Here is a 27,675-nt window from a genome sequence, read left to right as displayed (position 1 = left end):
CTAGTTTCGGATAAAACTGTACTATTCCATACATATTTGAAGCACAAATCTACTTGACATATTGGTACTTGAAGAAATAAAATTGCATATATTTATTACTCGTATGAATATAGCTTTCTGTCAACAAACACTGTAACATTCATCACCAATGGCAGTGCATATGCTATTAACTGCTTTTGAAAAGTTTGGTGCATCTCGAACTTTGACCTAGCCGGAAGTTATTTGGTTTAGTACTACCATATAAAAGGCGATAGAGTATACTATTATATAACCTCGGCTAAATAACGGATGGTTATCTACACGACGGTTACATTTTTGGGGAGGAAGGTCTAGCGTAAGACAACGACAACCCATCTAAACTTGCTGGAGTGTAGCACGTGTTACATCCAGTTTATTAATAGAACCCAACTAATTTAGATAAATAAATAATATATTTATTTGTGAGATTGGATTTTTTATTTTGTACTGTAGATGTTAACATCCTGATGGCGGGGTTACTACCGGAAGTTGTGATGAAGCTTCGAGATGTCTCAGACCTGAAATAAAAATAGAAAAGAAAAACATAGTATGTATGTGTATGTTTAAATTAGAACAAAAAAAGATGGTACACGAAATACAAATATTCGAAACTGAATTTATTTAAAATTCCAAAAGTAAGAATTCTGCAAAATTGTATGCCTTGCGTACCATAAATGTTGGGGGGTTTTGTGGGGTTTTTTCTTTTTTTTTAGAAAGGTGGTGATGGTGGGGGGGGGGGGGGGGGGGGGGGTGTTAAACAAATTGTGTTGTTCTTGTTTTTGTACATTATTATTTTTATTTTTTTTGTCGCTGGGGTTTTTGGTGTTTTAATTTTTGTTGCTGTATTTTTGTTGCTGTGTTTTTAGTTGTAGAAGTATTTACACAATAGTAGTAGAAGTATTTACACAATAGTAGTAATAGTAACAGTAGCAGTAGCAGTAGTAGTAGTAGTAGTAGTGGTAGAAATAGTAGTTGAAATAAACAGCAGTAGTAATAGTTATTGTAATAGTAGAAGTAGTAGTAGTTAATAGTAGTAGTAGTAGTAGTAATAGTAGAAGTAGTGGCAGTAGTAGTCGAAGTAGTAGTTGCAGCAGCAGTTGTTGTAATAGTAGTAGTAGTAGTAGTAGTAGTAGTTATTTTCATCAACAATAAAAATTATAATATTGCATATTAAATTATGTCACAGCGTAAAGAGTTGTGGGGCGTATGATGCACTAAAATATTTATTTATTTATAAGTAATTCCATTTACCGGGCAAACGTTTTCCGGACAATTTAGTTTTAAAGGTTATTTAGTGAATATGTTAGTTTTTTAGTCATTAAATCACCCCCACCCTCACCCACCCCCATTCTGAATTCGTCAATGAATTTCTAAGGGAAAAAAAACTCCATACGAGATACGTAACATTATAGATAACATACTAAACCCAACCAAACGAATACACGTGATTTCGGACCAGTACTTACCAGCTAATGCGGACTGGAAGCCGGCGTTGTAGTCGCATGCCACCTCGTTTTGGATGTAGTCGCTGCGCACGTCTTGGTACGACTCGTCCAGGGCGGGGCCACCCACCAGCGCCCCGTGCAGGGTCTGTGGGTTAGGGTCGGGGCTGTTAAACTCGTTCCAACCACATGGGGCAGGCATGTCCGGACACGAACTGAAAATAACAGTTTTATTATTATTTATTTTTTAAATGCTAATTTTATTTTCGTTTTCTTTTAAATCTATTTTCTTTTCTTTTTTCCTTGTCTTTTTTTTCTTTTTTCTAAACACCACACACATTTAACATAGAGACAAAGACATGTTTTTTGTTTGGACATTACAAACATGGATGATGATGAGGTGAATGGTGAAGCCGCAGTATTTCGATTTCGGTATGGCACTACTTGACAGGTCCGTGCTCCACGCTTGCTGTCAGTTGAGCTATCTCAGCATCATCCGAGCCCGGGGTACACGGAACCTGCAGTGCATGCCGGGTAATCATCCCCCATGTGGGGTCATACACTCGGGAGACACACCCATAATCGTACCCGTGAAGTGGTGAAACTCGGTGTATGTGGCCTTACACCTATCCATTGAGCCTAGCGGAGCACTCACTCTGGGTTGGAGCCGGTACTGGCGTAAAAAATCCCCCATTGCCTCAGGTGGGATACGAACCCAGTACCTACCAGCCTCAAGTTCGATGGCATAATTGTTTTTTGTTTTTTTTGTTTTTTTGTTTTTTTGTTTTTTAATTCTTAGTTTCATAAAATTAAAAAAAATAAACCTGTCATATTATTACTACTGCAGCAGAAAAAGACGACGCCGCGACATCGTCTTCACATCATTGTCATCATTATCGTAGTCGTCGTCGTGTTAGTCATTTGCACAATCATCATCAATATCAACATTACAATAACTATCGTTACAACATCATTAAAATGTTCACATCATCGTTATATTCAACATCATTATCAACATCATTATCATCATCATCACAATCATCATCATCACCACCATCGTCATCATTATCAATATTAGAATCATAGTTATCAACATCAACATTAAAATTTTCACTTCATCGTTATATTCAACATCGTCATCATGATCATCATCTTCATCATCAATATCGTCAACGTTATTAACACTATTGTCATCATTATCAATATCAACATTGGCATCATCATCGTGATCATCAATATCAACACTAACGTTAACATCATTTTCATCATCATAATCAATATCGCCATCGTTATTAACACTGCTGTTATCATCATGATCAATATCAACACTAGCATCATCATCGTCATCATCTCCATCATCAATCCATCGTCATTAACATCATCGTCATCATCTTCACCATCTTCATCATTTCGTTTCTACTACAAATACTACACACATCCTGCAGTTACTAGGCGTTGTGTCGTTTTCATCATGTGTATGGTTTTTAGCATGTCTCTAATTCTGTAACTCTTACTTTATGGACGTACCTATATCTACGTTTCTAATACTAAAATCGCCTGCACGTTTATTTAATGCGACTTCACACGACACGAGTGCCTCGTACAAAAATTACCGATTGTTACCAAACAAACATTGCGATTTCATCGGTTGCGACGCAATCCGCTACTTCTCGTACAAATCACTCGCGTCGTGTGTTGTCGCCTTTAGACGCGCACCTGCTACTGTGATGAGGTCGTCCTAAAATAGCCTGCACGTTTCTTTAAGGCGTCTTCACACGATACGAGTGTCTCATACTAGAATAACCGACTTTGACAAGACGAACATTTCGATTCTATCGGCTGCAATGCAATAGGCTATTTCTCGTACAAATCACTCGCGTCGTGTGTTGTCGCCTTTAGACACGCACCTGCTGCTGTGATGAGGTCGTACAGGCGGGTTGTTGCCGAAGCCAACGACGTAGCTCCTGTGGTTCAAGTTATCCCCAAGCATGAAGTTGATCTGTTTCGTCGCCCACGTCCTGAATGACGTCGTTTGGATGCCGTCCTCGGCTGCGATCAAAGCAATCAAAGCCGTGTTCGCTGTGAACAAAATATTAAAATAACATTGATAGGTTGTAGTATTCCAAATAGCATCTCCACGTTCGATGGGCTTCTAGCATTAAATAGCCCATTAAATAGCCTATTAAATATTACTACTCCCTTAAAGGGACATTCCTGAGTTTGCTGCAATTTTTAAGATGTTATCGATTGTAATTATGTATCAAATGTATTTTTCTGCATAAAATATTAGTGTTTGTATATTAAACGTGTTTCTGATCGTTCTACTACACATGTGTATGTACTAAGTTAAATTTCATTTTATTTCCTGAAATATATTTTTTTTCGTACGTACGAAATTATTTGAAGGCAGAATCTAGTTTGAGCTTCTTTCAAATATTAAGACGACCAGAAACACATTGAATATACAGACACTGATATTCTAAACAAGAAAATATATTTAATATGTAAGTTTAATCGTAGAAATATTTTATTTTTCAGAAACATCTTACAATGCATTAAACTCAGGAATGTCCCTTTAAATGTTACCACCTCATTAAATATTACCATGCTTGAGATTTGGCTTGTGCGCTAAAGCCATGTCGTCCAATTGAATGGACACCACATGAAATGCATGACGTAAACATCAACTGTACACACGCGATAAATATGTTAAGGCTCATACAGACTGGATGCGGCGCGTGCGTGCGTGACTGTTGCGTCTGATCCATCTGTGGCTTGCGTGTTTGGCATATACACCGTATACAATTATTCCATTGCGACTGGCCGCATGCGTTTCGCAGACGCACGCATCGTACGTATCCAGTCTATATAAGTCTTTCTATGACATTGTGTTTTGTAAAATTAAGACAATTGGACCTATCTTCTCTTTGGTACGAATTTCTCGTATTAGATATTACTGTGCTCAGTGGCACCGCCGTAAAGCCACAGACACTAGTTTCAACCCGCAAACATGGACACTAAGTTCGATTAACCTACAAACCTTGTGCCCGTTCAACGAAGCGATCTTAGCCCTACGATCATCTTAAGTACATACATTATGCCCTTAATGCGAGCGAATTTTATACAGGGGATCGAGACATGCCTCCACGGAAAATGTAATGGGGGAAAAAAGAAGAAAATTTGCTTGAGCAGGTGGGATACCTACTATTAAAACCCACCCACTATAATTGTATCTAGAACAGCCCTTGCCTGCATAGCGCAATGGCCCCCATTGTCGGATCCAGCCAAGCCCGCACTGAGTCTGTGATATGCTTCCTCCTGGCATCCAGCTCGTTACGAAATTATCGACGTACGTCCTGAATGTATTTTCGTTAGTGACATCATTTCGTTCCTTCGCAATCTCATACAGCAAAACCTGTTTAAAAAAAAACCAGAACCTTTTACTAGAACTACAACTACTTCTGCTGCTGTTGATACTGTTGCTGCTGTCGTTGTACCTGAAGTAGTATTACTAGTAGTAGTTGCAACAGTAACAGTAACAGTAGTAGTAGTAGTAGTAGTAGTAGTAGTAGTAGTTAGTAGTAGTAGTAGTAGCAGTAGTAGAAGTAGTAGCAGCAGTAACAGTAGTAGCAGCAGTAGTAGTAGTAGCAGGAGTAGTAGTTGTTGTAGTTTTAGTAGTAGTTCGAGTTAATCATCGGCTATTGGATGTTAAAAAGTTGGTAATAAAGATATTTAGTCTTAGAGTAAAAACCCGCTAATTTTTTTCCATTAGTAGCAAGGGTTCTTTTAGATGCACCATTCCGCAGACATGATTACATACACCACGGCCTTTGATATACTAGTCGTGGAGCATTGGCTGGGACGGTTTGGCAATACCGAGTGACACTAACGTCCGAAATGTGTTTAACTGATTCCTTGATTTAATGTTAAGCACATGAATCAGTCAATCAGTCAGTCTCAGTCTCTCTCTCTCTCTCTCTCTCTCTCTCTCTCTCTCTCTCTCTCTCTCTCTCTCTCTCTCTCTCTCTCTCTCTCTCTCTCTCTCTCTCTCTCTCTCTCTCTCTCTCTCTCTCTCTCTCTCTCTCTCTCTCTCTCTCTCTCTCTCTCACACACACACACGACACCCCAGCACGAAATACATCGGCTATTGGGTGACAAACTATGGTCAACGCTAAACTAAAGTGATGATCAACATCAACATAAAAATTCAACAGTTAAAGTAAAATACAGTGTAAAGAACTGTTCAAAAAATACAAATATCACAGATAGATAAAATTAAAATTTACAATAAAAGTCAGTATCACGTAAAAACTGTAAAATAAATTCTGTATGGAATCGAAATGTTTCCATCACATTTCTCTGACCAAAAATATCTTTTCTAGTTTCTTTCAGATGCTTATACTCCACCAAAATGTGGCGCACCGTCAGAGTACACTGACAATGCACACACTGAGAGTGCGAGTGAGAATAATCTGTACATGCTCATATACCACTAGAGTTTCGAGCATGTCCATTTGGTCGCTAGATTAGATCGGGTGGTCAAAAAGAAATTAGATAAAATCGGTGTCCTGACTCGGGAGTTGAAAATGAGCAGAATTTTGAAAATAGCAATTAGTAAAACAATTAATAGAATTTAAAAAAAGAAAGAAAAAAAGTTACAAGCCAAAAATAAAAAGAATTGACTGCTCGGTCGAATATTTATATAATTTGGAGCATTTTAGAAGGACAGTCCAAAAATAAATAACAGAAAGAAGAGAGGATCGGACTATTTAATAATCTTTTCAAAAAAGAAGTAATTTAGACATAAACTTTTGAACAAAGGTCTAAAAGTTTAAAGTTCGATCTATATGTCCACATGAGTGGCCTCGAGGCCATTAGGGTGCACAGCTTGTAGGGACGAGATGGGTTGCAAGAGAACCCCTAGATTGACAGTCAATAGACGTTGAAGGTGTAGTGTTGTGCTGAAGTACAGATCTTGAGAAGCCGGATCCGTCTGAACAAGAGAGAGAATCAGACTAGGGTATAGTCCAGTCGTCATGGGTTGGTATAGTTGTACGGACGGGCCCGACTCCGGAGGATACGAGATGGTATCACAATAAAACAATGAATGAATGAATGAATGTTTAACGACACCCCAGCACGAAAAATACATCGGCTATTGGGTGTCAAACTATGGTAATGCAAATAAATAAAGTGATGATATAAAAATTCAAGGTTTAAAAAAAAAACAGTGTAAAGAACAGTGTAAAGAACTGTGCAAAAACACAAATATCACAGAATTTTACGAATACTGAATTGTAATCAAAACTTCAATTTTGTGCTGTATTGGCCATTCTCAAAGAAAATGTTACACCCCTGCACCACGGTGAGGTTACAGCACACGCAGGGGCACAATAAAAAAAAGTAAAGTCTAGAAAAGAGTAGTAGGGGCCGACCCCGCTTCCTATTTCTTCTTAGAGTGGGGCGGTCAATCGTCCAGTCCTGCTAGGACAGGCTCGGACATGTAGAGACTAAACGCGAACAACCGTGGCGTTCTGCAGAATGGCCGTCATATGAGTCACGAAAAAAACAAGTGAACACAGACAGATGGAGAAATGACGAGGAGGCAAGGAATCTCGCTAAAAAAGAATCCACCCTGGTGGTGCAGACTGTCGAAACGAGAAGCGTTCCAGCGTTCAATCAGTTCCAATGGCCGCATACATCCCAGTAGAAAACTTCACTTCGCTAACAAAAACAACTAAGTGAAGGATTCCCAAGTCGAGCCGCGAAAGCACGTGCAGTGTGCACAAGCGAAACAAACACGTCTTACCGCGTCGAGCTCCAGACTGGGAATGTCTGAGGTAGAGGATCATTCTTCAAGATAAATGAATGGGTCAAGTATGTATGACCGATGCGGGCACGACACAAGACTACGTCATCCTTCCTGCACTGTCTATAGGAGGACTGCCACTCTCCCAAGACCAGCTTGATGGCATGAAGCTTGTTCGCAACCGCACCGTCCCAGTCATGTTGCCAAGTTGCGAGGCCACATGATACGAGCGCCACGTACGAGAAAAGCCACGAGAAAAGGCGATTGTGACAAAACAAACATTAGGATTTCATTGGCTACTGTACAGTCGGCTATTCTCGTAAGAGTCACTCGTATCGTGTAGCGTTGCCTTTATTAAGGATAGGTCACACGATACGAGTGATTCGGCAGGTATACGGTCGGCAATTGTTGTACGAGAGACTCGTGTCGTGTGACGTCGCCTTTACCTGACATCCTCGAATCTTTCCGTCCCATGAAAATTCCGCAGAGTCCGCGAAGGCGAATTCGTGAGCTTTTTGTATGTAAGCAGCATCACCAGTCGCCTTGTACAACCAGGCCGCCCCCCAGCACAGCTCATCGTTGTAGCCGTTGTAAGAGCTGCAAAAAATGACAAAGTTTAACGACACCACTAAATCACATTTATTAATCATCGGCTAATGAAATTCAAACATTTGTTAATTTTGAAAAAATATAGTCTTGGAGGGGAAACACACCTCATTTTGTTTTTCATTAGTTGCAAGGAATCTTTTATAAACACCATCCCACAAACAGGATAGCACATACCACGGCCTTTGGTATACCAGTCGTGGTACAATGGATCGAACGAGAATTCTGAAACACTGCTCTAACCAAAATCGATGTGCCATTTTGAATAACGGTCTCGCTTTTGCAAAATTTGTTTAATAAAGCTCAAATTGGTATAGCGGTCTCCCGACGTGTATGTGTCATAGGATCGAATCACCTTAGTGGACCCATTTTTCCTTCCCAACCAGTGCCCCACGACTAGCATATCATAGGACGGAAGGAAATGTTTTATTTAACGACGCACTCAACACATTTTTTTTACGGTTATATGGCGTCGGACATATGGTTATGTACCACACAGATATTGTGGGAGGAAACCCGCTGTCGCCACTTCATGGGCTACTCTTTTTCGATTAGAAGCAAGGTTTTTTTATATGCACCATCCCACAAACAGGATAGCAGATACCACGGCCTTTGACGTACCAGTCGTGGTGCACTGGCTGGAGCGAGAAATAGCCTAATGGGCCCACTGACGGAGATCGATCCCAAACCGACCGCGCATCAAGCGAGCGCTTTTACCACTTTTACAGTATATCATAGAAGAACCTTAAGTAGAGGCATGTAATGTATTGTTCACTAGAAAGTGCATGTAATGTATTGTTCACTAGAAAGTGCATGTAATGTATTGTTCACTAGAAAGTGCATGTAATGTATTGTTCACTAGAAAGTGCATGTAACAAATACCTTACTGGTTTATCGCTAGGAGTAGCTTTCTTGCACACTCATTGTTGAGAACATCAGGCGTTATTTTTGGTAACACATATCAATAACACACATACGTGTGATAACGATTTAAAGGCATACGGCCGGCTGTTCCGGGGGTGATGACCAGATCATCACAGCCATGTTATCCAAAGAAACAAAGCAGAATCGAAATCGGATTCTAAACTGGAAAATGCATTGAAATTGTAATTTTAGTCGTTAAAAAGGCTGTTAGATGGACACACGTTACAATGCCTGCACACCGAGTGCAGTCCCTTTAAGATAAAGATGGCTACTTACGTGTAGAAGGGGCTGGCTGGAACAGAGTTTGTGTAGGTTCCTCTGTGGTTATAAGCGAACTCGTACAGACTAATGGCTTTAGACAGTAACGTGGCTGAGTAGGTCGGATCTAAAAATATAAATAATACAAATCTCACCACCGACATCATGATTAATTTGTTATCACGAAAACCGATTTCTATGCATTGCACGGGTGCGATTATGAGTGAGTTTCATGGGTACATACCCGTCCGTAGCAACTATATTTGGAGTGGGTAGATACAACCACTAGTGGAGGTGGGCACAGTTTCTGGTGGGGGGGGGGGGGGAGGGGGCATAAATCAAATGTATTATCTTTATTTATATAAAGTTGCGGAATGTAGCCCAGTGGTAAATCGCTCTCTTAATGCGCGGTCAGTCTGGAATCGATTCCCGTCGGTGGGTCCATTGGGCTATTTCTCGCGAACCACGACTTGTGTATCAAAGGCCGGAGTATGTCCTATCCTATCTGTGGAATCGTGCATATAAAAAAATCCCTTGCTGCTAATGGAAAAAAGTAGCGAGTTTCATCTCAAAGACTATATGTCAAAATTATCAAATATTTGACATCCAACAGCCGATGACTAATAAATCGATCTGCTCTAGTGGTGTTGTTAAACAAAACAGACTTTTGTTTCTTTTTTTTATATAAAGTAGGCCCAAAAAACAAAACGAGAAAACACTTCATTTTCGTCTTTAACTGGGGATGTCTGGGTATGGCTCCAGAGACATTACACCATTTGTCAGGCTCTAGGGACAGAGCACATAAAACATCATTGGATACAAGCATAGGGATAAAACAACTTTGTGTTTAGTCTAGTTTACCCTCCGTGCTGAAAGCGATGGACCCAGCTGCTAGCGCCGCGGCGGTCTCTGCCGACACTTCACTTCCGCCTGAGCTCATGCTTACACTGAACGCGGGCCTCGCTATCGTCATGTCTTCCGGTCTTCCCCAGTAGTTATGGTCAGCATTTGCGTCACCAACCTTAATGGAAAATAAACAAAACTAAGGTACAGCAAATTGCCCAATACGCTTCAGCGTGAAGAGCAGACACGTTCATCTGTTCTGTTTCTCTATGCATCTGTCTCTTTCTATATGTCTGTCTCTATTTCTCTTCTTATCTTTGCCAATATAAGTGTCTATTGCTTTATCTCTCCCTCCGTTTCTCTGTCCTTATCCACGAGTCTCTTTGTCACTATTTCCCTGTTTTTGTCCCTACATTTATCTCTCCATCTGTCAAGCTATATCTCTCATTCTGTTAAATTCTATCTCACTCTCTCAATATCTGTCTCTGTCTCTGTCTCTGTCTCTCTCTCTCTCTCTCTCTCTCTCTCTCTCTCTCTCTCTCTCTCTCTCTCTCTCTCTCCTCTCTCTCTCTCTCCCTCCCTCCCCTCTCTCTCTCTCTCTCTCTCTCTCTCTCTCTCTCTCTCTCTCTCTCTCTCTCTCTCTCTCTCTGTCTCTCTCTCTCTCTGTCTCTCTCTCTCCCTCCCTCCCTCTCCAAATCTCACCTGAGCCCAGTACACTGTGTTCTGATCGTCCCAGCACTTTATGAAGTAGTCGAGCGGCCACCTGATTGAGTCATACATGTTGGCGAGCTCGCCTGACGCCACGTATCCGTCCTTGAACCTGATCAGACCCCACAGCAGTGTCGTCGTGGAGAACGCCATTGGCAAATTGAATTTGACGAAGTCGCCAGCTACAAGAAAAGGTAATTAGGTATCAAGTAATGTGGCTTTATATATGTGTTTTATACTATTGCTAGAGGAGATCAGCAGCAGGGTAAGCCTCATATGTGACAAGGCAAGGCAAGGCAAGGCAAACCAAAATACGGTACAACAAGGCAAGACAGGACAAGCCGCAATAAAGTGCAACAGAGCAACGCAAACCACGGCAAGCCAAAATAAGGTGCAACAAAGCAAGATAATGCAGGATAGGCCAAACTAAGGTGCAACAAAACAATATAGGGCAATCCCAAATAAAGTGTAATAAGGCACAACAGAAGAGGACAAGCCAAAATAACGTGCAGGAAGACAAGACAAGGCATGGCATGACACGACAAGATGGAGCTTGACAAATCAAAGCAAGGAAAGCAAGGCAAGACAAGCCAAAGTAAGGTGTGACAAGGCAATACAAGGCAGGGTATGGCATGACACGACAAGGTGGAGCTTGACAAATCAAAGCAAGGAAAGCACGGCAAGACAAGCCAAAGTAAGGTGTGACAAGGCAATACAAGGCAGGCTATGGCATGACACGACAAGGTGGAGCTTGACAAATCAAAGCACGGCAAGACAAGCCAAAGTAAGGTGTGAAAAGGCAATACAAGGCAGGGTATGGAATGACACGACAAGGTGGAGCTTGACAAATCAAAGCAAGGAAAGCACGGCAAGACAAGCCACAGTGAGGTGTGACAAGGCAATACAAGGCAGGGTATGGCATGACACGACAAGGTGGAGCTTGACAAATCAAAGCAAGGCAAGGCAAGGCAAGACAAGCCAAAGTAAGGTCTGACAAGGCAATACAAGGCAGGCTATGGCATGACACGACAAGGTGGAGCTTGACAAATCAAAGCACGGCAAGACAAGCCAAAGTAAGGTGTGACAAGGCAATACAAGGCAGGGTATGGCATGACACGACAAGGTGGAGCTTGACAAATCAAAGCAAGGCAAGACAGGCCAAAGTAAGGTGTGACAGGGTAATACAAGGCAGAGTATGGCATGACACGACAATGTGGAGCTTGACAAATCAAAGCAAGGAAAGCAAGGCAAGACAAGCCAAAGTAAGGTGTGACAAGGCAATACAAGGCAGGGTATGGCATGATACGACAAGGTGGAGCTTGACAAATCAAAGCAAGGAAAGCAAGGCAAGACAAGCCAAAGTAAGGTGTGACAAGGCAATACAAGGCAGGGTATGGCATGACACGACAAGGTGGAGCTTGACAAATCAAAGCAAGGCAAGACAAGCCAAAGTAAGGTGTGACAGGGCAATACAAGGCAGAGTATGGCATGACACGACAAGGTGGAGCTTGACAAATCAAAGCAAGGCAAGACAAGCCAAAGTAAGTTGTGACAAGGCAATACAAGGCAGGCTATGGCATGACACAACAAGGTGGAGCTTGACAAATCAAAGCAAGGCAAGACAAGCCAAAGTAAGTTGTGACAAGGCAATACAAGGCAGGGTATGGCATGACACGACAAGGTGGAGCTTGACAAATCAAAGCAAGGAAAGCAAGGCAAGACAAGCCAAAGTAAGGTGTGACAAGGCAACACAAGGCAGGGTATGGCATGACACGACAAGGTGGAGTTTGACAAATCAAAGCAAGGAAAGCAAGGACAAGACAAGCCAAAGTAAGGTACGGCAAAGCAACGCAGGGTAGGGCACAGAAGGGAAGGGCATGGCAACGAAAGATAGAAAGAAAGAAAGAAATGTTTTATTTAACGACGCACTCAACACATTTTATTTACGGTTATATGGCGTCAGACATATGGTTAAGGACCACACAGATTTTGAGAGGAAACCTGCTGTCGCCACTGCATGGGCTACTCTTCCGATTAGCAGCAAGGGATCTTTTATTTGCGCTTCCCATAGGCAGGATGGCACAAACCATGGCCTTTGTTGAACCAGTTATGGATCACTGGTCGGTGCAAGTGGTTTACATCTACCCATTGATACTTGCAGAGCACTCACTCAGGGTTTGGAGTCGGTATCTGGATTAAAAACCCCATGTCTCGACTGGGATCCGAACCCAGTACCAACCAGCCTGTAGACCGACATGGCAACGAAAGACAAAGGAAGGTTCGACATGGCAAAGCACGGAAGGAAGGAAGAAAATGTTTTATATAACGACGCACTCAACACATTTTATTTACGGTTATATGGCGTAGGAGGAAAGCACAGAATTCTCCATCACTTCCTCAAGCACCCACCATTAAATAGTTTATAAAACGTTAGACAGACTTACCATCATACCATCCCCCAGACAGATCCCTGCCATTTGGAGACTGGTCGCCAACAGCCGAATCACCTCGCCACGGGATTCGATTGTTTTGCGGAAGGACACCAGATCGCTGCGCCTCGTAGAAGAGAATAGACTTGTGCAACACTTCTCTGTAGTTGTAGCGGCCTACACCTGATACACGCAAAGAAAAAAAAGGATATGATAATAAAAGGACTAGTTTCTTGATTGCTTATCATCGGCTATTAGATGTAAATTTTTTTGGTAATTTTGACATATAATGAAAACCCGCTACATTTTTTTCCGTTAGTAGCAGGGGTATTTTATATGCATCAGCTCACAGACAGGATAGCACATACCACGGCATTTGATACGCGGATGTTGTGCTGAAGATATATCTCTGAAGTTTATTTGAAGTTTGGATCACATTGATTAATTAATCATCGACTATTGGATGTCAAACATTTTGTAATATTGACTCGTAGTCATCAGAGGAAACACGCTACAGTTTTCCTAATGCAGCAAGTAAACTCTAATATGCACTTTCCCGCAAACAGGAAAGCACATACCACGGCCTTTGTCCAGTTGTGGTGCACTGGTTGGGACGAGAAAAACCCTAATCAGCTGAATGGGAGCACCGAGGTGGTTCGATCCTGCGACATAAGCATTTCAAGCGAGCATTCAACCGACGGAGCTAAATCCAGCCCCGGGGAGGGTGACGGAGTTAGGGTGGGTGCATCCAAAATCTGTTTTGGGGCTCTGGTTAAAATTAAGACCAAAACTACCTGGCGTCGGTGTTGCAGTAGCAACAGTAGTCTGCTGGTTTATTGTCGTGGTAGCCGTAGTAGTTGTCGTGACCGGAGTGGTCGTAGTCTTCTGTGTGGTCGTGGTGGTAGCCGCAGTAGTTGTCGTAGTAGTGGGACTAGACGTAGTGGTGGTTGTTGTTGTTGTTTCGGGGGTGGTTGGTACCCCTGTCGTAGGAGGAGCTTGGGTTGGACCGCAGCTGCCGGTCTGGGAGAACACTCCGGTTATTGACATGGTTGTCATGGAAACATGGACGCCATTAATGGCCGTGTCAAAGCCGAAACACACCTGTCCGCCCGCTTGAATGTCGCTGTTGTACCCAGCATCGTCCACGACGACGGTGCTGCCAGTCGCCGGCTGTTGAACTGTTCCATCCCACAAACTCTGGAATAGTTAGTATGGAAAGGTATTAAAGGTGCTATATCAAAGTTCACATAATGACGGCTCCCGCCAAAAATATTTATTAATTTTTGCTTTCAAACATAAAGGAAGGAAATGTTTTATTTAACTACGCACTCAACACATTTTATTTACGGTTATATGGCGTCAAACATATGGTTACGGAAACCCGTTGATGCCACTTCATGGGCTACTATTTTCGATTCGCAGCAAGGGATCTTTTATATGCGCCATACCACAAACAGGATAGCACATACCACGACACTAGACAGCAGTCGTGGTACACTGGCTGGTACGAGAATTAGCCCAATGAGCCCTTTGACGGGGATCGATCCCAAACCGGCCGCGCATCCAGCGAACGTTTTACCAATGGACTGCATCCCACCCGTCAAACAAAGAGTATACCTTAAGCTATATTCTTATAAAACAATTCCATTTACTAGTAGATGTTGTTGTTGTTGTTGTTTTGTTTTGTTTTTGTTTTTTTTAATGACGTTACTGTTTTGTGCGTACACATTCAACACACTAAGTTGTTTCCATAATTCTTTGCAGACAAACAAAGGTGTTGACCATGCATGCTATAGTAGTATTTAGCCACATATTATTCGGGAAACACCTCTTGCCGTCCAGTATAAGACGTTTAAACATTATTATTGAGTTCATTATGGAACCATTATGCGTGTGATCAATTAATGTGTAGTTATTTATTACAAATAAGTGTGAGACCTTTAAGATTAAGTGGACAAAAATATTTGTTTTCTTTAGCAAAATTAAAAGCAATGATAAAATTATTGTTGTTGTTATTTTATTTGTTTGTTTGTTGTTGTTTGTTGTTGTTTGCTTTTGTTTTTTGCTTTTTTTTTTTTTTTATTTTTTTTTTTTGGGGGGGGGGGGGAATTATTTATTGTTTGAGACTATGTGTTTTGGTGGTGCTGGGTTTATTCGTAGTTGTTGTTTTGTTTGCTTTTGTTGTTTTTGCTGTTGTTTGGGGGTTTTGGGGGGTGGGGTGGGGTTTTTTGGGGGGGGTTTTTTGTGTTGTTTTTTTTGGGGGGGGGGGGGGGGCTGTGTGTTGGGGGTTTCCGTTTTATTGTGGTTTTTGTTTGTTGTAATCTTGCAAAGTCTGTCTACCAGTTATGTGTTGTTTGAAGGCAGTTTAGGATCGATCCCCGTTTGTCATGTTTTACACTTTGGCTATTGTTTGAAGGTTCATTTTGTTTAACGGCACCACTAGAGGACATTGGCACATTAACCATCGGCTATTAGATGTCAAACATTTGGTAATTCTGACATATAGTCATAGACAGAAAACACGCAATTTTTTTAGTAGCATGGAAGTAGTAGACCCGTCTGTTGAGCGCCATGTATGCAAATGATCCAGGTCACGTGACCTGTCCTGCGCTCTGATTGGTTGACGTGGCGTGACCTAATGACGTCACGGCGTGGCTGACCTCTAAGTGTTTTGGCAGCTGTCAGCTGACCTCGGTGACCTGGGTTAATGGTTACAGCAGCTGGCGATCAACAGACGAACCTACTACTCATGAGATCTTTTACATGCATCATCCCACTGACAGGATAGCAAATACCGCGGCCTTTGATATACATTCCGCCCTCAAAACAATATAAATGGAGTCGGTCAGACACGAAAATTATGTCACTGACTTTGCATCAGACGAGCGCTTTACCACTGGGCTACGTCCGGCCACAGAATGGTATCAATGCTGGCTTTTTTTCTCTTTAAAATTATGTTCGTGCTTATATCCAATTGAGATTAAAGCACGCTGTCCTTGATACACGCCGCAGCTATCTGGGCTGTCTGTCCAGGACAGTGAGTTAGTTGTTAGTGGTTAGTGAGAGAATGAATGAATGAATGAATGAAAGAATGAATGAATGTTTAACGACACCCCAGCACGAAAAATACATCGGCTATTGGGTGTCAAACTATGGTAATGCAAATAAATAAAGTGATGATCAACATCAATATAAAAATTCAAGGTTTAAACAAAAACAGTGTAAAGAACTGTGCAAAAATACAAATACAAATATCACAGAATTTTACGGACACCGAATTTTACTCTAAACTTCAATTTGTGCTGTATTGGCCATTCTCAAAGAGAATGTTACACCCCTGCACCACGGTGAGGTTACAGCACGCGCAGGGGGGTTAGTGAGAGAGAAGAGGATGTAGTCGTCTTACACCTACCCACTGATTCGCTAAAACTACCTTTAGGTGGGAGCCGGTTACCGGGGTGGGAGCCGGTTACCGGGCTGCGAACCCAGTACCTACCAGTCTTATGTCCGATGGGCTTAACCATGACACCACAGAGGCCCGTTAAACAACAACAGATCAGGTCAGAATGTTTTACGTTCACATTCAGGACAAACTGTTGAAGCACACACTTGTCCTAGGCACAGGTGCCGGCCTCGACTGACTCATCCGTCCAGGACAGGAAAGAGGTGGTTGGGTTGGAGGGGGGACCGCCTGCACTGGCGGGTGTAAGGGAGCACCAGCAGTCTGACCGGGACCGGTAACAGTCGGAGGATGGTATGGTGCTATGGACTTTGGAAGTCCCGTAGGATTAACCAAAGAGAAAGTGTTCGCAATTCATATGAAGGAAATTAGGCGCAAACAACAACTTAAATAGGGGGAGTGTATGACCCCAACGAACACGGCACACACAGCATGCACCGTGTAGCAGCCTATCTGCAGGACGCACATAGTTAATATCCAACCAGCAGGCACTAACCTTTATATTTGTGATCGCCGGATTGAAGGTCATGGTCACTTGCCATCCACACACAGCCGTGGGAGCCGTCATGCAGAGCTGTCCGATGAATCCGCCGTACCATGAGTTGGGGATGGAGTACGACGATTGACCTGCAAACACGGAACACACGGTGTCATCACTGTTCTTACAGTGATTCATGAGTGCATGTCATCACAGCATTGAGCTCTATCCTGTGCAGCATGCTTTGGGTTTTCTAAGCTAGCGATTGGTGTGGGGATCGATCCTAGTCGGAGGGCCCATTTTGGGATATTTCTCTTTCCAGCCAGTGCATCACGACTGGTATGTCAAATCCCGTGGTATATGTTATCCTGTATGTGGGATGGTGCATATATAAAATATCTCTCACAACTAATTGAAAAATGTAGCGGGTTTCCTCTCTAAGACTATAATTATTTCAAAATTACCAAATGTTTAACATCTAATTGCCGATGTTTAATAAATCAGTGCGCTCTAGTGGTGCCGTTAAACAAAACAAACTAACTTTCTAAGCTAGTCTGCTAGTGGCAGTCCTCCAACAGGTGGTGGATTACGGATAAAACATCTTACGGGTCTCCTGAGGGACTGACCGTGCTCCTAGGAGAGACGAGCATCGGATAGTGCCGCAGGGAAGCAATCATAACTTTGCGAAACATCATTTCGACTCTGACTTGTGCAGATATAAGATTTGGATCAGGGAATACGGTTTTGTCGTTAACGACACCACTAGAGCACACTGATTTATTAATCATCGGCTATTGGATGTGAAACATTTGGTAATTTTGATGTTTACTCTTAGAGAGGAACCCCGCTAGTAGCAATGGATATTTTATATACGTCATCCCACAGACAGGATAACACATATCACGGCCATTGATATACCAGTCGTGGTGCACTGGCTGGAAAGAGAAATAGCCCAATGGGCTTACCGAGATCGAACCCAAACCGACCGCGCATCAAACGAGCACTTTACCACTGAGTCCCGCAATTTATGAATTTTCGAGAGAAAAACAAACACAAACACATATACAATACACAGTGACTGACATAAACATACACGCGCGCGCGCAAGCGTACGCACGCAGAGAGAAATACATTAACACACATTCACTCGCACACATGCACGCATATATATAAACTACATTGTCCTACACTATGCTATGCTGTGTTACGTAACGCTGCGTCACGTCACGTCACGTCACGTCACGGAACGCTACACAACACTGCACTACACTATGCTATGTTACGTAACGTTGCGTCACATCACTACACTATGCTATGCTATGCTATAAACTAACCTGGATTAACGGAACTACTCGGGTTCGGGTCACATATTTCAGCAAAACTGCCCGTGAAGGTTACGTCGCTCTGTTGAAGATCCTGACCGCCGCTCACACGAGCCACGATTCCGAAGCAACGGTCCGTTCCGGCGCTCAGGGTCTTCGTGTGTTCCTTGTGGATCAGCGAGAACTGCGCCGAGGAACTCAGAATCTGAGAATTGGCTATGGAAGCGTCCCAGATCTGGGTATAAAATATAGAAACGATTTGGTCCAATCACATCATAAGCGTACGGAACATTGGCAGGGCTGCCCTCCCCACCAGTGCTGGAGCAAATCCTTAAAGGGACATTCCTGAGTTTGCTGCACTTTTTAAGATGTTATTGACTAACAAAGACTTTTTAACGATTTTAATTACATATCATATATATGTTTCTGCCTAAAATATTAGTGAGTGTTTATTAAACGTGTTTCTGATCGTTCTAATATCTGTACTAGGGTAAATTTCATCTTTTTTCCTAAAATATTGTTTTTTCGTACGTACGAAATTATTTGAAGACAAAATCCAGCTTGGTCTTCTTACAAATATTAAGACGACCAGAAACACATTGAATATACAGACATTGATATTCTAAACAAGAAAATATATTTAATACGTAAGTTTTAATCGTAGAAATATGTTATTAGTCGGAAACATCTCACAATGCAGCAAACTCAGGAATGTCCCTTTAAAGGTGTTGCAAAAAGTGCTAACCTGAGACATTATTTACTATATATTTCCATAATTCCACACGCAACCCTATATAGCAGTTTGGCATTAATGGTAATGCGAAGACATGTTGTTATCCAGATTCGGACATTTTCGTTTTAATTCGGTCGAATACCTGCCTGCCCCGAACTCCCCCCCCCCCCCCCCCCCCCCCCCCCCCCAACCCCAACCCCTACGCCTATGAATCACATCTGACCAAATTCACGCCCGCAAGATCAATATCGGAAATGTTGGGGCATAATCTCTAGTGGCGGGCACAAGCCACATTTGTTTTTTTAAATCTTTATTTATATAGATTACGACGATCACCAGCCAGAGTACTCGGACCGTAAGAAAGCAAGACGGTCATTTCTATATAGCAATCTGTATAGCAATCGGGAGAGAGAGAGAGAGAGAGAGAGAGAGAGAGAGAGAGAGAGAGAGAGAGAGAGAGAGAGAGACATTGACATTAAGAAGTAAAATAAATGCTTCCAGAATGTGAGTTACCCGAAAGTCACTGCTTTGGTCCTATGCAACCTTATTGACTAACCTCGAGATTTATGGATGGTTGAAATTCGACCTCTGCCCTCCAGCCACAGTCTGTTGGGGCGCTGCTTGTGATACACATGTTAGCCGTATAACCACCCGGCCAATGACCAGTTACCGTCAGGTGGGTAGCCGACACGTTCAAGGACAGAACGAAAAACACGGCGGATGATATCAGTAATCTGGAGGAAAGGAAGAAAAAGAAAAATGAACGAAAGAATGGACGGATGGATGAGTGAAGAAAAAAAGAATGAAAAAAAAAGAAAGAAAGAATGAATGAATGATTGATTGATCGATCGATTGAATAAATGAATCAATAATTCATTTATTCAATCAATCAATCAATCAATCAATCAAATGAAAACATCACAGTGTGGTTTGTTGAACGACACTTCTAGAGCACATTGCGGTGTGATTTAGCTAAGAGGGTTGAGCGTTCGCTTGAAACCAAGGATCGAATCCCGTTGGTACACACATTCTTTGATTTATTTTTCTCATCGCTGCTTGTGTTCCACGGCTGGTATATGAAAATGTAGCTGGTTTCTTCTAGATTACAAAGGTAATTTGCCAGATAAGGTTTGACATCCAATAACCGATTAATAATTAATCAATGTCCTCCAGTGGTGTCGATAAACAAAACAAAGTTCAGAGCACATTGAATGATTAATCATCGGCTATAGAATGTCAGATGATCATTTTACTTCCATTAGCAGATCTAGAACAATCAGAGAATGGCTTCAGCGAGGGAGTAAACGAACGAACGAACGAACGAATGAATGAATGAATGAATGAATGAATGGATGGATGAATGAATGAATGAATGAATGAATGAATGAATGAATGAATGAATTGGATGAATGAATGAATTAATGGATTAATGGATGAATGAAGGGACGAACTAAGCGGTGAATAAATTATTGCATTGACTTTTGTGAACTTACGAACGTACCCGGGTAAAAACGATCACTGAAAATAGTTTGTCCCTTTGCCTGGGGAGTATGTCGCGTTATGTTTATAGTTTGTACTTGTAGATTCTGTTGACAAGAGGCGGGAGATAGCCCAGTGGCAAAGCACACATCTGATGCGCGATCGATGGGCCCAGTGGACTATTTCTTCTTTTTTTTCTTTTTTTAATATTTATTCACATTATCATTTAGATATACATATCGAAATTTTCATTCAGTATTTACAATTGTTATTATCACGAAGTTATACATGTATGTGTGAATATTAATGATACAGATAGAAAAAAAGATGGTATAATATTTAGCCCAAGTTCTCATAGTTTATAATTTTGGACTAGACATGTAAAATAAAAAAATTTTAAATTGACTATACAAAATGGGGTCTGCGAGATATGTTCTATTATATTGTATCTATTTATACACTCATCCCCACCTAAACCCACCAACCACCCCACCCACCCATATCCCATCAATAAACAAACTTCAAATATACACATATAACTACGCATACGCTCACGGACACGCACACAAGTGATTCATGAAGTGCAGACGTCATAAGACTTCACAAATGAAGTATTATTATTATATAAAACATAATAATTATTTGACTATGACTGGCATGGCTGTCTGTCATAAAATATTATTATACATGTATATAACACCAAAGTAAATAATAATTACAAATTTCATAATTTGTTCAGCAGTAATTGCCTGACTATGTCTTAAATAGATTATGATACATAGCCCATTTAGTTTGAAATGTGTTGTGTAAACTTTTACTATGATAAATACTTCTTTCTGTTAGATATCTAGATTTCAGAATATTTTATGTTTAAAATGTTTCATACTTGGTAAGATATCTGTTACTTTTATAGATAAAGAATTTAGCAAGTAATAGAAACAGATCACACATTTCGTCAGATGTTGTAATATTATTTTCTCCTAGTAGAATTAGTTTGTCACCAAGAGATAGATATTGAATATGTCTGGGCTATTTCTAGTAAATGCATCAAAAATTTGTTTTGTTTAACGACACCACTAGAGCACATTGGTATATTAATCGTCGACTATTGGATGTCAAACATATGGTCATTTTCACACAGTCATAGAGGAAACCCACTACATTTTTCATTAGTAGCAAAGGATCTTTTATTTGCACCATCCTACAGACATGATGGCACATACCACGGCCTTTAATATACCAGTCGTGGTGCACTGGCTGACACACGTGATAGTCAATGGGCCCACCGACAAGGGTCGATACCACACCGACCTCGCGCCAAGCGAGCGCTATACCACTGGTCTACGTCCCGAACAACAACGTACTTCCCCACTGCCGTTTCGTACGGCTTAATCAACGAAGTAATTGAACGGACGAGTGAACAGTGAATGCATGAACAATGAATGAACGAATAAACGAAAGTATGGACGGACGGACGGACGGACGGACGGACGAATGTACGGTCAGTTGAACGACTCCCCGATACATAGGCAAGTCTACTGTTGGGTGTAAGAGAAATGGGTAGGACTTTAAAGAGTTAGGGTTAGGGTTAGGGTTAGTGAAGGAAAGTCCTTCCGAGAAATGTATAGACCAACCTCGGTGGTGTCGTCGATAAGACATCGGACTTGAGGCTGGTAGATACTGGGTTCGCAGCCCTGAACCGGCTCCCACTCAGAGCGAGTTTTAACGACTCATTGGGTAGTTGTAAGACGACTACACCGACTTCTCTCTCACTAACCACTAACAACTAACCACTACCACTCTTTCCAGGACAGCCAGCCCAGATAGATGTGGTGTGTGTCTTGAGTGTGTGTGAGTGTGTGTGTGTGTGTGTGCCCAGGGCATTGTGCTTGGAACTTAATTGGATTTCAACATGAAAATAGGTTTAAATGAATGCATAGATCTATAATGTACATACGGAACTCGATACAAACATCATTCATATGCAGATAAGCTGTATCGTAAAAGGCACACTACAGTATAATACAAATATGACTTACATTTGGTGATGGGCCATGTTGGTAAAAAAAAAATATAGCCAACCTCTAAATATCGTATGCTGCACGTGCTATACGTAGTTCACGCATAACTGTGACGTGCCTTCCATTTATGTACGTTGGTCTCTATTTTGCACCTACAGGACCGTAGCTACGATTTTTTGTTTGGGGGTGCATCTGAGTAGTTAATAGTCTAAATCTCCTTAACGGTTAATAAGAGAATTTTCTTTAAGTTTCTATAAAAAAAATCAAAAAAAATCATGTTGTTAATTAATATCTTGATATATATCATTTCATTTGTTGAGGTGTACAGCATACCTTCCAAATGAAGTGGGTGCATCCAGCTAGGTCAGTAGGGCGCTTGCTTGAGATGGTTTGGTCGCAAGATCGAACCTCGTCGGTGGGCCTATTCTGCGATTGTGAATCTATCGGTCCCAACCAGTGCCCCACGACACGTATATCAAAGGTCGTGGCATGTGCTATCCTGTCTGTGGGATGGTCGTATAATGTATTACCGCAACCCTGGCAATTAACCACGGCATTCGGCATGACTTTTTACACGGTATTTATTTTGTAATATCCGATCTGTGGGATTCTGCATATAAAATATCACTTGCTGCTAATGGGGACGAATTCCCCATTGCTTGGCGGAACTCATTATCTGTTTGGTCGTTAACCATATGTCCGACACCATTTAACGGTAATGTGTTGAGTGCGTCTTTGAGTAAAACTATTTATCGTTCAAGCCAGAGATCCACAACTGGTGTAACAAAGGCAGTGGTATGTACTATCCTGTCTGTGGGATGGTGCATGTAAATGATCCCTTGCTGGTAATCGAAAAGAGTACGGTAGCCCATGAAGTGGCGACAGCGAGTTTCCTCTTTCAATATCTGTGTGGTCCTTAACCATATTATGTCCGACGCCATATAACCGTAAATAAAATGTGTTATGTGCGTCGTTAAGTAAAACATTTCCTTCCTTTGAGTAAACAAATTTCATCCTTTGAGTAAAACATTTCCATCCTTTGAGTAAAACATTTCCTTCCTTTGAGTAAAACATTCCTTCGTTCCTTCCTGTTATTTTGCCTTGGAACTTTCAATTATCTATGTCATTTTTATATATTTATTTTTTAGTTTTATCGTACTGACAGCTGAAAGGGCAATACAGTGCAAAGTGTTCACTGTTGGAGCCTTTTATGATCACTGACATCAAATATTACTTAATACCTTTTAGTATTTAGATTATCCATTTCCAAGTGTTTCTTATCATCCACGCATTTTTAATACCACAAAATGCATTGTAAAATATTGTTTAAAACGCACGTGCGTCTGACAAGTAACTGTCATGGAGTCGAGTTCCTGTCTATTTTTAAAGATATTTCCCTGTCTCAACGCCACATACTCTTGTTGGACTCTGTTGTAACTGTATCCAAATGTTTTACAGGTTTGTAGATTAACTAAACTTCGTGTTCTTTTTCAAACTAGGGTCTGCGATGTAATGTTCCCTCTTGTAAATTAACCACACAATTGTGTTCCTCTTTATGACTGTGTCAAAATGATCATTTGTTTGACAGCTCCATGCCAATGATTAATAAATCAATGTGCTTTAGTGGTGTCGTTAAACAAAACAAATTTGTTTTAGTTGATACCAGTTACAGAACATTCTTAATGTTACAGTAATATATACAGGGTAACGTGCAAGTTCTCCATATAATATATCAAATGGTGTAGATTTTCTCACAGGTAATACCAATTTTATAAACTGGTTACATATTTAACGACACATTTTCAAAACCCCCTAATTTTGCGGCTCATATTTTACCGTGGCATTTTCTTAATTTCCAGGGTCGATTACCAAGTGAAGGTGCGGTACGGAATCTATCTCACCATCTCAAAGCGAAGGACGGTCATTACATAGTGTGTACTGACTGCCCTATTTCCTCTCTATTGTTTCGCCATCTGCTAGTTTCGATTGGCAAATAGAGGCTCTTGGGTCCCATTCGACAGCTTGTATTAACGCATTTTGTTTCATTTAAGGATGGTTTCCATAAAATATTTAACACGTCGGCAGTCGACGCAGACTGACGAAAACCAGACTAATAGTAGATGGTTTTTCTGACACGAGTCTTAAAAAACTCAATCCTTAGAGCGAGCTATAGCGGGACGAGCTTTAGCGGAACGAGCTGTAGCGGAACGAGCTTTAGCGGAACGAGCTTTAGCGGAACGAGCTGTAGCGAGCTCCATTAATTGATTTTCTTCAGACGAGTATCAGGAAACTTATTTACAAATGGACGAGTGCCAGAAATATGTTCTAGTTGAATAATTCTTATAATTTTGGTATAATTAATATACAATTCACTGCATTATATGTTGTTGTTTTTTACCATGACGTCACTGCTCTCAACTGATCTGCGTCGGTCGCTTGTGTAAAACGCTTGTATTGATTTAAATATTTTGTAGATAATTCGGTTTGCACAGTTCTTTAATTTATAAATTCCAAACCAGTACAAATGTTTTTGTTCCTTATGTATTTATTTATTTATTATTTATTTTTTTAAGAATGCTTTTTATTTTATATTAAAACAAATCAATTGGGATATATTGAGACTGAGCTATGAGAGAGAGAGAGAGAGAGAGAGAGAGAGAGAGAGAGAGAGAGAGAGAGAGAGAGAGAGAGAGAGAGAGAATAGAGAGTTAGGGACAGACAGAGTGAGAGACAGAGAGAGTGTGTTAGATGGAGATAGGAGAGAGAGAGAGAGAGAGAGAGAGAGAGAGAGAGAGAGAGAGAGAGAGAGAGAGGGGGGCAGGCAGCCAGGCAGACACACCGATGGACAGAAAGATAACTAGTGCCCATAGCGAAATAGTTTTCATATTGATAAGAGGTCATTTAACACAACACACTTTTTGCTATTTCAACTCTTTCTACCTCCTTGCCTTACCTCATGTTTGCTCCCCTGCTACCAATGTATTGCCTATGGTCTCTAAGTGTCTTTATATATAACAGCTGCGATGATCTACGTATTTGTTCACGATGATAACAAAATGACATATTCATCACCTTGCTGATTGAAATGATTCTATCGTTTTCCAATCGATTGCAGCTACAATCTTTTGTCGAATCTAAACCACAAAATACGACAAACAGGTGTTTGTGCGTAGATCAGCAGAGTTCATATTAGATGGGTCAGGAACAGACAAAAGTGGCATGCACTGACCAAGGAAATTGCCTTCTGAAATGTATCCATGTATTGTCATACATAAATGTTATTCTCGTGTAAATAAGTTGTTATTAACAGATTGTTGTATTGTTGTTGTAGACGTATTGAACGTGTCCGGATATCAAGGCTGATTGAAAATAAATTGGTGTGGACTTAATGAAGGTATCAGAGAAAAAAAAAACTCGGATATCAAGGCTGATTGAAAATAAATTGGTGTGGACTTAATGAAGGTATCAGAGAAAAAGAAAAAAAACGACTGATTTAATAATATATTGTATCATTATTTTGTGCCTGAAGAGTATGCTATGTCACGTTCGTAGTTTGTACTTTAGAATATGTCTAAGAGAGCGAAGGGTCAGGGCATCGACCGCTCGCAGTGATGATGTTTTCTTTTTTCCCATCCCAACAAGTTCATCACGAAGACAAAGAGAAAAAAAAATTATTATGAAAAATTATTTCTTTTCACAAAACAAAGTCTAAAGGATATTTTGACAAACAAATATTTTATACTCTGCTTTATATGCATTTAATACAAATTCCAAGGAATTTACTGTGAAGAGCAATATGACTTGTTCATTAAAAATATATACTCTTCAAAAAAAGAAGAAAAAAGATGAAACTTGACATTGATTTTCAAAGGTTAATTAAAAAAAGAATATATATATATATATATATTTGTTTTACCAATGTCAAGTTGTTGGGTTTTTCTTGGGTTTTTAAGAGTATATTTAACTTAGCTCCGTGGTCTAGTGGATAAGCTGCTAAACAATCAAGCTGACGACTGTGGTTGAACTCCCCGTCAAAGTAGGCTAACACTTTCATGCATCTTTCTCATCTATCACCCTCTGCATTTCATTCGCATTATCTTAATAATAATAATAATAATAATAATAATAACGTTTTAATTTCTCCTGCGATTTCAGTCTATTTCGACCCTGTCTGTTACGTTTCTTCCTATTCTGTCTTCTGAGCTGTCCACACCATCACCTACCTGTCTCAGCTTCCTCCACGAGTGCATTCTCTGTGTACTGGCATCCTCGTCCTCTGCCGCTAATAAAGATGGTCTGACCCACGGCACTAACTAACGAATCTGGTTACAAACCGTATATGCAATACGTCAACCAAATTATGACCAATAAATATCAGTACCACAATACTCGCAAAGTATTAAGTGAAAAAAAGAACCTTTCATTGCCCATTTTGGATATAATCTTATGTTTTTACCAAACACCTATTTTCGCACAAAATTGTGGCGTGGTGTGTGTTATCCTGCCTGTGGGATGGTGATATAAAAGATCCATTCCTGCATTTGGCAAAATATAGCGGGTTTCCTCTGATGAATCAGAATCACCAAATGTTTGAAATGCAATAGTCGATGATTAATTAATAGATGTGCTCTAGTGGTGTCTTTAAATAAAAGCAACTATAACTTTACTTCACGTTGCCCCACTGTTTCTAGTTTACCACACTCTATATGTTACACTGTATTTCTGGCGATCTATATGAGGCTCGTTATAACATCTGAAATATACGTATTTGTTCGTGGCAACAAAATTAATTATTTGTCAGCTGTACACCTCTAGGTAACCGTGGGATCCATTGGACTATTTCTCGTTCAAAACAATGCTCCACAACTGGTGTAACAAAGGACGTGGTATGTACTATCCTGACTGTGGGATGGTGCATATAACTGATCCCTTACTGCTAATCGAAACGCGTAGCCCATTAAATGGAGACAGCGGGTTTCCTTTCTCAGTATATGTGTGGTCCTTAACCATATGTCTGACGCCATATAACCATAAACAAAATGTGTTTAATGCGTCGTTAAATAAAACATTTCCTTCCTTCCTTCCTTCCTCTAGGTAACCATGTTACGTGACACTACCTCTACGAGCATATATATTTCCCATCTA

The 27,675-nt window shown here is 40.9% G+C and overlaps 1 protein-coding gene across 2 annotated transcripts; it reads right to left on the bottom strand.

Moving 5' to 3' along the window:
• Positions 1–437: 437 nt before the first annotated feature.
• Positions 438–22,614, bottom strand: LOC121390096 (endoglucanase 4-like). Of its 2 annotated transcripts, XM_041521816.1 has the most exons (14): positions 22,549–22,614; positions 19,587–19,764; positions 18,310–18,532; positions 16,994–17,124; positions 13,832–14,234; positions 13,053–13,220; positions 10,603–10,790; positions 9,919–10,078; positions 9,076–9,184; positions 7,716–7,866; positions 4,710–4,875; positions 3,368–3,539; positions 1,485–1,675; positions 438–536 (listed from the first exon to the last, which is right to left on the bottom strand). In XM_041521816.1, the coding sequence occupies exons 1-14, from the start codon at positions 22,563–22,565 to the stop codon at positions 475–477; spliced, it is 2,319 nt and encodes a 772-aa protein (XP_041377750.1). In that variant the 5' UTR covers positions 22,566–22,614; the 3' UTR covers positions 438–474. The 2 variants fall into 2 exon arrangements, with proteins under 2 accessions (XP_041377750.1, XP_041377751.1); XM_041521817.1 differs by lacking the exon at positions 3,368–3,539.
• Positions 22,615–27,675: the final 5,061 nt, after the last annotated feature.

The sequence above is a fragment of the Gigantopelta aegis genome, chromosome 15 (assembly GCF_016097555.1).
Source record: "Gigantopelta aegis isolate Gae_Host chromosome 15, Gae_host_genome, whole genome shotgun sequence".
Classification (NCBI taxonomy): Eukaryota; Metazoa; Mollusca; class Gastropoda; order Neomphalida; family Peltospiridae; genus Gigantopelta; species Gigantopelta aegis.
The sequence above is the reverse complement of the archived record's forward strand: the minus strand, read 5'-3'. Positions and strand labels throughout refer to the sequence as shown.